Raw genomic sequence first — 13,173 nt, forward strand, 5'->3', positions numbered from 1 at the left:
TAATACTATAACACAATTAACTAAAACTAAAACATTATTAAAAATCGTAAATAATAATTTCGTAATTTTTATCATTAAAATTAATCAAAAATCAGCGCGCCGTCATATATATATATATTTATGGCATCGGTATGTGGATAGGCAAATTAGCCTTGCTTGCCCGAGGTTTGAAGTCAGAATTATCGGTTGAGATTCTCGTCTTGTAACCACTTATTTATTATTATCGTTATTTATTTATAACATTTTATAATATAATATTAAAAAAATACAAGTTTATATATTTACATAAAATATGATTTAGGCGGTTATTTTATAATAAAACTTTATATAAACTCAATAAATAAAAATATCAACGACCAATTGGATGTTGTGGACTTAGCAAAACACGCCCATAGTTCCAAATAAATTATTCATTGCAAGACAGAGAGTAACCATTGGAAAAAAAAAATGTCGGCTAATTTCGGCAATTATTTTTAATTATTATAGTCTTGTTAGTTAACGGAATCAAGATATATAGTTTGCATATCGTTGTAAAGATATTATTTAGTGGAAATCAATTCTGTTCTTTTCAAAATTTGATTTAATGTCATCGAAACGACATAATCATCAAATAGTACAAAAACTTTTCCCGTCAAATTACTAATTACGACCCTTTTTTTAAATTCGTTTAAGTAATTTTAGGTTGTTGCGAATGGCTATAGCCATTAAACGACGCTAAGTAAGATTAATTAGTTTCGTTTAATTATAATGAATAAAAACCTAAAACATTTTCATTGTATATCCCTTTATCCTTGGGCACCACCCACAGATATTCTACCGCTAAACAACAGTACTGTATATTGTTGTGTTCCGGTTTAAAGGGTGAGTGAGCCAGTGTAACTACAGACACAGGGGACATAATATCTTAGTTCCCAAGGTTGGTGGCACATTGGCGATGTAAGGAATGGCGAATATTTCTTAAAGAGCCATTATCTATGGGCGGTGGTTACCACTTACCATCAAGTGGCCCTTATGCTCGTCCTACCTATAACACAAAAAAAATGTTTTTTTCCGTTCATAGAGCGTTAGGATTCGTGCAATTAAAGATTTGACAAATGTAGTAAGCGTCTAAATCGAGGGGTATTTATGCTAAATTTCAAGTCTTTTAAACGTCGCGATGGCATTTCGCTCATATATAAATAACTAAAAATAAAAGAAACCCGAGCTATATCATACATTATATACGTGTTTTAAAGGACGGCTTATCTGAAGAATATATAATAACGTCATGAATTAAAAATCATACTATTATTATACTTTATTCAAATAAGCTTTTCAAGGCGATTCTGAGTCAATTAATAAGATTGAATCTAACAGTTTATTTTTAGGAAAAGTTACAATTATATGAAATTTAAGTTGTATGAATCTGTCAGGTAGATAGATGTTTAAACTAACACTCATTGTGATAATATGACGACACAAAACAACAACAACTAAAATCATCAAATAAAATTAACTTTGTAAAATAATTGTAGTTCATAGCTTTAGTGGTTAATGTTAAAACTTACACTCGGTGACGACTTATCCTTAACGCTTATATTCAATTCAATTAAATTCTTAGTTGCGCCGACAGGGCACAGATTATATCGCCAACGTCACGTAGGACGGAGAAGACACGAAAGAGATTGATCGGTACGGTTGAGGTAACAGATTTAATTAAATTTTGAAGAATAGCATAGTGGTAGCAATTTCCTTGTTAATCCTTAACCTAGAACAACACAGACATTAAGGGTTAATAATAAGGTAAATTAAAAATAATTGTTAGTACTCTCCGTCCGTTGTTGGTCGCCGTTAGACAGACGTAATATCTGATCCATACTGAGGGCAGCGAGCAAAGGATTTGTGATTAATTAATCAAAAAAAAAAATCAAATCAAGTTTATTCAAGTAAACTTCACAACGAAGCGTTTTTGAATCGTCAATATTAAAATACTAACGTTTCGGAAACTCGCTGGAGGCTGCTTTACGTTTCGGAAAGCAGCCTCCAGCGAGAAGAAACGGCAAGAAACTCGCATAGTTGCTCTTTTCAAATAAACAGATTTACAATGCTGTTTTTTTACAATAACTAGTGTCTTGTGATGGAAACCGAGCCTAAATCCAGGCGTTTTTTTCTAAAAAGTACACTTTTAATGAATAATAAGATTTATTTATTAATTTAGTCTTAATAAACTTTTTAAATTTCGTAAATGGTAAATTGGTTACATTTCCCGGTATCTTATTATATATGCGTATACCATTGCCCAAAAACGTTCTCTGTACCGTATGCAAACGGAAAGTAGGGGTTACAAGGGTAGGGGTTACATTGTTATATATTGTATTAAACGCTCTGCATATTCTCTAAAATGTATGATGTAGGTATACGGATGTAATTCATACCTCTTTACACTCACACATACTACTAACGCATCTAGACATACACACGCACCAATGAGACCGCTGACCACAATCGTTGCTTGACGTCCAAAGGGCTGTTTCTAAGAATTTGTTGACAGAAAAACCCAATACTCCGTTATTGCTATTTTGTAGCAATTGCGTCATTGAAATAAAATCTCATGTTTATTTTTTTACGCCTTTGCATAAATTTGGTTATATTAATAAATTTATGACGGTTTTATTTATTAATGTATCACCCCCATTAAACAATTCTAGCAACACGAGATTAAACAGTGGTTACACTTAAGTCTTGACCGGTGATCGCTGGTTCAAACCCCACTACCACTACCACCACAATGGTACCACTGCAATTTAATATACTTTGTGTATATCGTGGAAAAACCTTTAAAATTTCGGATGAAAATCGGCTATATATCCACCAAACCACACTAGATCGTTGCGGTATGAACTCTACATCCCTGAAAGGAGAGTTAGCCCAACAGTGGGTCATCTACAGATAGTTACTTTATATACAGAAGGAAACATTCAACATTCAATAACACAGACTAGAGAAAAACTACAGCTATCGATCTTTTCGACGATTTTAACGGAGAAGCGAGAGTAACTTGAAACTGTTTTTGGAATGCTAGTAAGCACGATTTTTATGAGCGTTCCTATCTCTAGTAAGCTATCCGTCCTCTCGAAAGATGGCTGGTTTCGATAATGCTATGCCGTCGATAGGTTATTGAAAAGAAAGTACGAACAAAAGAAAAGATTTGGTTATTTTTAGTTACTGAAACTAAGGACAGATAAGTTATTGAAAACGACCGTTAAAGGCTTTACTTGAATCAAATGAATAAATACACCAGTGCGCAGAATATATATTTATTAATTGTTTTATTTTAAAAATATTATAGTTCTGAAGTTAAATATTCAATTCACAAAAATCTCCTATTCCCATTCCGTGGACGACTCTCTTTTTATTTTTTAATAATCATTTTGCGCGGGAAACCATCTTGTATTATTTTTTAAAGCCATACGAATGACGTTTTGAAATCGATTATACTTTTATGAAATCGGATACAATAACAAAATATGAGTTTATTAAATATATTATTATAATATAAATGTAACTACATAAATAAGTATTTCTAACAAAATCAAACGTCAAGAAATTACCCGTCAATTTTTAATACTGGCTTCAGAACTATTGTGAACGTACGTACGTAAGATTTATTAAATAAAATACAATTCGAATTGATTTTTTATTTAAATTCAATGCGATAGAATTATATATGAGCCAAAAACGAGTTTAAAAAATAATACTTCGATCTCGCTAGCGATGTAGTATCGATGTCAAATTAACCAGACTGTCAAAACACGTGACTGTTTGAGGTATTCTGGTTTATCGACTATGACGACCTACAGATGGTATTCTGTAAGAACTCGCTTCGTACACTCGTCAAATATTGTACGGTGACTATTTTGATGAGTGTCTTCTAAGAGATCTAATTCAGTAAAGTCAATATCACACAACAATATCAGACGACATTTCACGATCGTTTTCTGTGGTGAGATTCGAGTATTTAAAGAATAGTTCTACTGTACTATATAAATTAATTGCGTGGCAAAGTTTGTTTATTTTAGGGTCCTATTTGTCTAAATGAAAAAAACCTTATAAAATCAATTCATTGTTCATCTGTCCGTCTGTCTATCCGTCAAGCCTCTTTGTATGGGGAACGCGTTGAGGTATAAATTTGAACTGAATACCAAATACTGAGATCAGCGGTCCCTTGGTGTTGTAAACGACAAACCTATAAGATATGGACATAAAAATATTCCCAAACATTCGCAAAGAGAAGCAAAATCTAGAGGGTACTTCCCGTTAACCTTGTATCATGAAATTTTAGCAAGAAGTAATATTTTGTACAAGTATAGAAAAAAAAAACCGAAAATCGTAAATTTGTTGTTACAACAGTATCTGTCTCGTACGGAACCCTTAGTGCGCGAGTATCAATCATACTTGCACGGTTTTTCTTGTTCATACCATTAATACATATAAACCTATAAATTCTCGAAGGCACGCCCTGCTACGTCAAATTATATTATCAGCGTGCATTAGTGTGTGTGACGCTCATGTTAACGAGTTACCTTAGTGTGTGTGAGTCGACTGAGAGTATGGATAGCAAAAAAATACAAATTAGATTATATTTTTTAAGCTTATGTTATTAAAATGCCGAGATATTTTTAACTTTGCCGATTCATAAATTCAAATCACTTGTGAAAAATACATTGGTAAAGAATATTATTAAATACAAGTTTATATAGACGATAAAAAAGCGTGGAGCTAATACTTACTGACTTCCAGGCAGGATGTATTATATACATATATAATTGTATTTAACTAACGTGACTTTGTATTTTTAAATGTTGAAAAAAATTAACTACTTATTTTACTATAATTTTGTAAGTGGTAGTGCCACACTGCATACCTTCGGGTTGCAGCCGAATGGGCCGGCACGCCCGGGGAAGTACCACTCTCTCACTTAAAATCGGCGTGAAGTGGTAGCTATGTTACCGCGTTTCGTCTGGTATGTGAGAGTCCCGGAGGCCCGATACCCCCCCCCCCCCTTAAACATGATGGTTGTGCAGAATTTGGTTACATTACCCCAGGAGGGTACCATCAGCGACTGCGGTGGAGAATCCCTCTCTGGGCATCCATGCTCAGGACATACACCACCTGAGCAGGGATGCCCAGGCTGCCCTCCGAATTCTGGGGGGGGCAATTTTGCGCTCGCCACTGTTCGGGGTAAGCGGAGCAGGCATCATAAGGCAACCCCTACCACCCTCACTGTGGACTTCTGCAACATAAGGGGACTCAACTCGAACTTGAACGCCGTCCACTTTCACCTTGAGACGGCGAAGCCGGCCTTGCTCTTTCTTACCGAGACTCAGATATCTTCTCCTGCCGATACGACTTTTCTTTCCTACCCCGGGTATAAATTGGAACATTCCTTTGTACCACGAGCTGGGGTGTGCGTTTACGTCAGAGATGATATCTGCTCTCGACGCCTCGGCAGCCTTGAAGGACAGGACCTATCAATTATCTGGCTGCGTGTAGATTGTGACGACCATCCGCGAATCTACGCTTGCCTTTATAGGTCCCATAGCGGTAATGCCGAAACCGACCGACTGGTTGAGCACGTCCAAATGGCTACAGATTCCGTACTGCAGCAGATCCCATCCGCAGAGATCGTTATTCTTGGCGATTTTAATGCCCACCATGCCGAATGGCTTGGATCGCGCACTACCGATCATGCGGGTAGATCTGTTCTCGACTTCGCTTTAGCATATGATTTGACACAACTAGTCCCCTCGCCAACGCGAATACCAGACGTGGAGGATCATACACCTTCCCTGTTGGACCTTCTGCTGACTTCCCATCCGGATGGCTACCAGGTTATCGTCGAACCCCCTCTGGGCTCGTCGGACCACTGTCTCGTCCGAAGTACAGTGCCGGTTGCGCGTTACTCACGACCTCGTTTCGTGGGCTGCCGCCGAGTGTGGCACTACAGGTCAGCAGATTGGGATGGGATGCGGTCCTTCTTTGCATCCTACCCATGGGGGCAGGTTTGTTTCTCGCCGGATGATCCGAGTGTTGTTGCTGACTCTGTTGCCGATGTGGTACTTCAGGGTATGGAACTATTCATTCCGTATTCTGCGGTCCCCATCGGTGGCAAGTCCCAGCCCTGGTTTGGTCGTTTCTGCAAAACGGCTTCACGCAGAAAATGGGAACGCTACCAAGACTGGGCTAACGCATCAGCGTCTCGTGATGTAAATACCAGCGCAATCAGAAAGGAATATAACTCTGCCTCTAGGTCCTTCAAAAACGTGATTGCTAAGGCGAAGACGGAGTACATTGGCAGAATTGGCGAGAGACTGGTGCGCCTCCCTTCAGGAACACGTGCGTTCTGGTCTCTCGCCAAGGCTGTCTTAGGGAATTTCTGTCAGCCTTCCTTACCATCTCTGCACAAGGACGGTGAGTCATTGGCCCATACAGCGAAGGAGAAGGCTGATCTTTTAGGCTCTCTCTTCGCAGCGAACTCGACTCTGGATGACCGAGGAAAGTCACCACCAACAATCCCGCGGTGTGATACCACGATGCCGGAGGTTAAATTCCGGCAAAGTGCTGTTCGTAAAGCACTTCTTTCCTTGGATATTCATAAGTCGAGTGGACCCGATGGCATCCCTCCAATCGTGCTACGGACTTGTGCTCCCGAGTTGGCGCCGGTCTTAACGCGTCTTTTCCGGCAATCCTATGCATTCGGCGTCGTCCCGAACTCCTGGAAGACTGCTTTGGTGCATCCGATCCCTAAAAAGGGCAACCGCTCAGACCCGTCCAATTATAGGCCTATAGCCATCACCTCCTTGTTCTCCAAGGTAATGGAGTCCATTATAAACTGCCAGCTCCTGCGGTACCTAGAGGAGAACCAGCTGATTAGCGACCGCCAGTACGGTTTCCGTCGGGGTCGCTCAGCCGGTGATCTTCTAGTTTACCTTACTCATAGATGGGCGGAAGCAGTTGAGAGCAAAGGGGAGGCATTAGCAGCCAGTCTGGACATAGCGAAGGCCTTCGATCGCGTGTGGCACAAAGCGCTTCTTTCGAAGCTTCCTTCCTATGGGCTTCCCGGGAAATTATGCAATTGGATTACCAGTTTTTTGGCAGATCGGAGCATCAAGGTCGTTGTCGACGGTGCATGCTCTGACTTAAAATTCGTCAATGCTGGTGTTCCACAAGGCTGCGTTCTATCACCCACTCTGTTTCTTCTGCATATCAATGACTTGTTGCAAATCAGTAACATTCATTGCTATGCAGACGACAGCACCGTAGACACCTCATACACCGGCCGTGCTAATATTTCTCGGGAAAACGTCGAAGAAAACCGGAACAAACTTGTATCTGAAATCGAGTCTTCGTTAAACAAAGTCTCGAACTGGGGTCGGCTAAACCTAGTTCACTTCAACCCCAAAAAGACGCAAGTTTGCGCGTTAACTGCTAAAAAAACACCATTTGTCGTATCTCCACGATTCGAGAACATTCCGTTAGCCGCTACAGCTAGTATCGGAATACTTGGCGTTGATGTTTCGAGTCTCGTTCAGTTCCGCGGTCAATTGGAAGGCAAAGCCAAATTGGCATCAAAAAAGCTTGGTGTGCTCAGCAAGGCAAGACAGTATTTCACGTCGGCCCATCGTCTAAGACTATACAAGGCGCAAATTCGGCCTCACATGGAATACTGCTCTCACCTCTGGGCGGGTGCTCCCCAGTACCAGCTCCTTCCATTTGACCGTATCCAACGTAGAGCGGCTCGAATTATCGACGATCAAGCCCTTTCCGATCTGCTTGATCCTTTGGCTTTGCGTAGAGATGTTGGATCGCTCTGCATCTTCTACAGAATTTATCACGGGGAATGTTCCGAGGAATTGTTCGAATTAATCCCGGCTGCTGAATTTCACCTTCGGACATCTCGTCAAAATTCCAAATATCACCCGCACCACCTAGATGTCCGTAAATCCACAACAGCGCGATTTTTAAGACATTTTCTGCCTCGCACAACCACTCTGTGGAACCAGCTTTCGCCGGCGGTTTTTCCGAACCGATACGACTTGGGAACCTTCAAGAAAAGAGCGTACTCTTTCCTGAAAGGCCGGCAACGCACCTGCAAGCCCCCCGGTGTTGCAGATGTCCATGGGCGGTGGTAGTCACTTTCCATCAGGTGAGCCTCCTGCTCGTTTGCCACCTTATGACATAAAAAAAAAAAAAAAAAAAAAAAAAACTACTGTTTCTTTCCGGTTCTTTTCGGTGGAATATACATTTCAAAACGGTGGTAGCTTTACTTTAAATAGTTTGTCAAATGACGATTCAAAAGTGCTTGTAAAACCGTACTTGAATAAAGTATATTTTGATTTTGATTTTGTTTCGCGAGTCTTCGTAAGTGAATAGACAAAATTTATCATTATAAATTTGTTTTATTACAATTAATGTCAAGTCGAATTTAAATTTATAAGTTTTAGTCGTCCATTCGGTTATTTTTTACACCTTGGGTTACGTTACTTAAGTTTTAGTAAGGGTAATCTTTTCTAGCAATAAATATAGCCTATGTTACTCAGGCTAAATGTAGCTTTCCAATGGTGAAAGAATTTTCAAAATCGACACAGTAATTTTTGAGTTTATTCATTACAAACATACACACACAAACATTTTTTTTTTCCTATTATAAATTATATTTTTATATAATTTATATTTTTAATACATATTGTGTAATGTGAGTCCATGGTGAGACTACCTGTAAGTAGTAGAACACTTGTCAAGATATTTTTTATTTATTTTGATATGATATTGTATCGACCGTTGATTGTCCTACTGAAAATAAAATAAAGACATAAAATTTGTTTGTTTATATGTAGGGGGTAATCTCCAGAACTAATGGTCTGGTCCTAATGTTTGATTTTGAAGAACGTTATTCCTGAGTAATTTTGGGTATAAATTATATTGATATCATATCATTTTCTTTATTAATGAATTGCATCCGTGGGTCTGTTACTCTATCGGTGAGGGATAACTGATTTCTTTCCGGAATGTCACAGATAAGAATCACGCATTCAAATCGCTGAGCCATTTTGGTTCTTATTAATGTATAATTGGAAGGCAGGCTGTCACCGTCCATAAACTTTGTTACTGTAGGACATATTAAGCCTTAAATCGCCAAAACACAACCCATCTTGGTAACTTCTGCCTCGCACAACCACTCTGTGGAACCAGCTTTCGCCGGCGGTTTTTCCGAACCTTGGGAACCTTCAAGAAAAGAGCATACTCGTTACGCACCTGCAAGCCCCCCGGTGTTGCAGATGTCCAAGGACGGTGTTAGTCACTTTCCATCAGGTGAGCGTCCTGCTCGTTTGCCACCTATCACATAAAAAAAGAAAAAACTAAAGTCTTAAGTCCCTTGTAATCCTGTAGTTAAACTGGCTCACTCGCCTCAAAATACAATAATATTAAGTAAACTAACACTAATATACGTTAGATAGTAAATGATTTTATTCCGAATTTAATACGGATGAAAGCTCTATTCAACTCGTAGGCTGTGTGCAAGAATTCGCGTTAATGACGTATTTTTCTGTGACATAAGAGACTGGCCCTGAATATGAGGATATTCGTGTTATTATATATAAAAAAATATTATTATTTATAAATATGTATTAATATTCATAGCTACGACCTTTAAAACTATATACATATATATGAGACAAATTCTATTAGGATTTTGAATAGTGTTCATTGGACTAAACTAACTTTTAATCGATAATAAAACTAGATATAGAGATCTACCCTATATCTAGTTTTTTTTTCTTTTATGTTAGGTAGATAATGAAAGTAGAAGGTAGACTCAAGCCCGAATAGACTGGAGGCCTTGGGGTAACATGAGAGCACCTTAAGTTAAAAAAAAAATTAACAAACACATGTAGATAAAGTATTACGAGATAATTACTTTGTTAAAATTATGTCTCATCGGAGTTCTGCAGATTGTTTTTAGAAATCTAATGTGGAGGCTTAAAGCCCGGATACCTTTCTCTGAATCCGGCCCCAGGCAGACTATTTAAATGACGATACATTCTGCATTTACCAACCCGTCTGACAAAAATAATTATCTTCTTTGAACATTCTACGTAAAAAAAAATAACTGACATACAATTATGTACCAACAAAATCTATTGTTACGAGACTAGCCCTAGCCTCCAATACGGTGCTACGTCATAGGATATCATAATAATGTCACATTATTATTATTATTTCATATTATTACAATTATTATTGTAATTAATTGATCAATAATTTGTACAACTTTAGTTGATATTATTTTATAACATTTAAAACTGGCATGTAACACTATTTCTTATTTTAAAAGTGATTGAGCTGTCATAAGGAAAACAATTGGATGATTGGGGCATTGTAAAAATATAGAGAGAGATTGAAACATCATGGTACAACATAATTTTATTTTGCCATCCCGAACTACTGAAATTACACTATTTAAAAAAAACATTCATTTCGAAAGTGAAATTAAAACGTATTAACATAAATAACACAATTAATTAATCCGCATATATTAAAACACTTGAAAGTTTTAAAAACAATATAACAATGTTTTATCCAATTAAATAGCAACATAAAGGTAAATTCGTAACACGACTTGTTTATATGAATATATTTTTTCGTATTTTTCTTTTTTGAGCAAAGGACACCAATATACTGCCGGTTTAATATATTAAAATAATTAAATATATATTTTATTTATATTGTATAAATGTGTGAATTCATTAAATAGATTTATACCGTCGTGGACTTTTCTACGTGTATTTAGAAGCTAAAACTTTTCGTTGTAGAGCTCAAGTCATCCAATTAAAAAAAAAAACTGAAGTCTACAACTAACTATTCTATGAACGTAAGACGTATTAACTGATGTCATTAAGGCTGTATGTATGTATGTATGCATGTATATTAAATAAATCACGAAATCTCCGAAACTTTAAGGTCCGATTGACTTAAAATTTAGCGTAGCATAGAGAACATTTTTAGAAATTTCCACTTTAAGGAAAGAAATGCCTAAGCTAAACCTCGTATAAATTTTATTCGTATGAAGTCGGGACGAACACAGTTGCACAAAACTCTATTTTACAAATTTAAAATCTCATGGCTTAGTAAGAGTGACTAAGTAGCACCTTCTACCCCCGCCGTAAGCATCTCCAGGACTTCACTGTACGCCTCTAAGGGTTTGATGCATGGTGGTATGCTCAAGCAATCCCGTGTCACCCCTAGAAAAGACGGAGTGGGTACCCCTGTTTTATAGTGGGTATTTGGCGTCGGTGAGTCCCACATACGGAGTTCCTCATGTCGGGAAAATGGGTAATGGTATTTTTCCGGCGAAAAAAACAACAAAACTGTTAATATCCAAGTGATACTGCTTATTTCAATATAGTTGGTAGATATTGAGGCAGACTTTTATCCGACATACAGTTATCCTTTCGCCGAGCACCAGGTAAATTATAAAGCCAAACTAAGCACCTGAGACTCATTGTTTCTTAGGCTTAAGATTCACGATTCACTGAGCGTTGATCAAATCTACGGCTTATACCTAACCACTAATAATGTACTTTTATGTTATGTTAATGGCCTTAGAGCATACATTAATAAATATGATTTTGTTCACAGGGAAGATATGGAAAAGGTGAACATAAAATTTCACGACAACGACACTGTGACCTACCAGCATAATAAAATTCTAAAATTCGTTCCGGAACTATCCGTCGACAAGACGCAGAAACTCGTCGTGCCGAACATACCTCTTCTGGTAAGTACGTATATTTAAAACACGAAAAATAATCCAATATCTAAAATTAGCTAAGGTAATTACCTCCAAGTACCACCCACATCATATATTCCACCCCCAAATAGCAGTTTGGTATTGTTGTGTTCTGCTTTCAAGTATAAAAGGCGCAAGGGATATAATATCTTAGTTCCCAAGGTCGTAAGGCATCATAAGGCACCCTTAATAAAAATAATCGATTTTGTGTGAACTTTTGGACACTTTAAAGCTAAGACCTAAGACCTCCACCCAAAGATTGTCTGCGAGAAATCGGTAAACAATGATGAGTCTTTTGAATATACTTTTGAAACATTGAAACATCTGCGTGTTCTTTTCCTTTGGTGGGTAATTTGGTGGGTAACATTGGTTTTATATTGTATTTTAACATAAGATGTATTAATTATACATATATGAATAAAAAATAGTTACTGTATGAATCTTGACCGCGTGGAATGGGGGCAAGAATGCTAGCAGTATATCCCAGTTGAATCGCCAATTCCGATCATCTGCGGTAAAAACGAACCCTCCTGTCGCCAGTGGAGGCATTAAGGCGAGGTTTTATAATTTTAATGGACTTTTTTGGACTACTACTCCAAGACACAAGCTCAACAGCAAATGGTACAAAAAAAATGGAGACAAGACAAGACATAAGATTAAATTTATGGAGACAAAGTTAAATTTATTTAAATATCGACATTCTACATGTAGTTTATGTGAAACGTTCCCTAATATATTTTCCTTTTCAGACAGTTACCTCATTCTCACCAAACCTCGCGGGCTGGCTGTTCAACTTGCTCGTTTCTGGTTTAGCAATTACGTACAGAGAACGAGCCAAACCGTTTGTACACGTTACAGCTGAAGAACTTGTTTTTGGGTCAGTATATATTAATTAATAAAAACTATATATATATAATACTAGAAAAACCATCGGCTTTATATGCGCGAAATTTATAACAATTTACCCATAGCATATATACTGTAACCCCCCCTTTTACCCCCTCGAGGGATGAATAAAAAAAGGAGCAAATCTGCGAGCGTGAAGAGACAGAGTTACTTTTGCATTTATAATATTTGTACAGATACAAATTTTTCATAAAAGAAGAGAATCATGAATTATAAACACAAATTAAGCACATGAAAATTCAGTGGTGCCTACCTGGGTTTGAACCCGAAATCATCAGTTAAGATGCACGCATTCTAACCACTCTACCATCTCGGCTCATAAAAACTCTTAATAATCTATTATTGAAAAGTTAACAGGGTTTATACTACCGTACCGGCATGAGCCTACTATATTATCAGAGAGGTAAATTAGGGAATAAACCTGTGTTAGCGTTAGC

At 37.6% G+C, this 13,173-nt stretch overlaps 1 protein-coding gene across 1 annotated transcript in view; it reads left to right on the forward strand.

Moving 5' to 3' along the window:
* The window catches only part of LOC125075061 (scavenger receptor class B member 1), a 130,070-nt gene that overhangs the window by 101,492 nt on the left and 15,405 nt on the right, over window positions 1–13,173 (forward strand). Inside the window, exons 5-6 of the mRNA XM_047686635.1 lie at window positions 11,680–11,818; window positions 12,580–12,707. Coding sequence (XP_047542591.1) covers window positions 11,680–11,818; window positions 12,580–12,707 — 267 coding nt within the window. The remainder of the gene's footprint in view (window positions 1–11,679; window positions 11,819–12,579; window positions 12,708–13,173) is intronic.

Source organism: Vanessa atalanta, chromosome 29 (assembly GCF_905147765.1).
Source record: "Vanessa atalanta chromosome 29, ilVanAtal1.2, whole genome shotgun sequence".
Lineage (NCBI taxonomy): Eukaryota > Metazoa > Arthropoda > Insecta > Lepidoptera > Nymphalidae > Vanessa > Vanessa atalanta.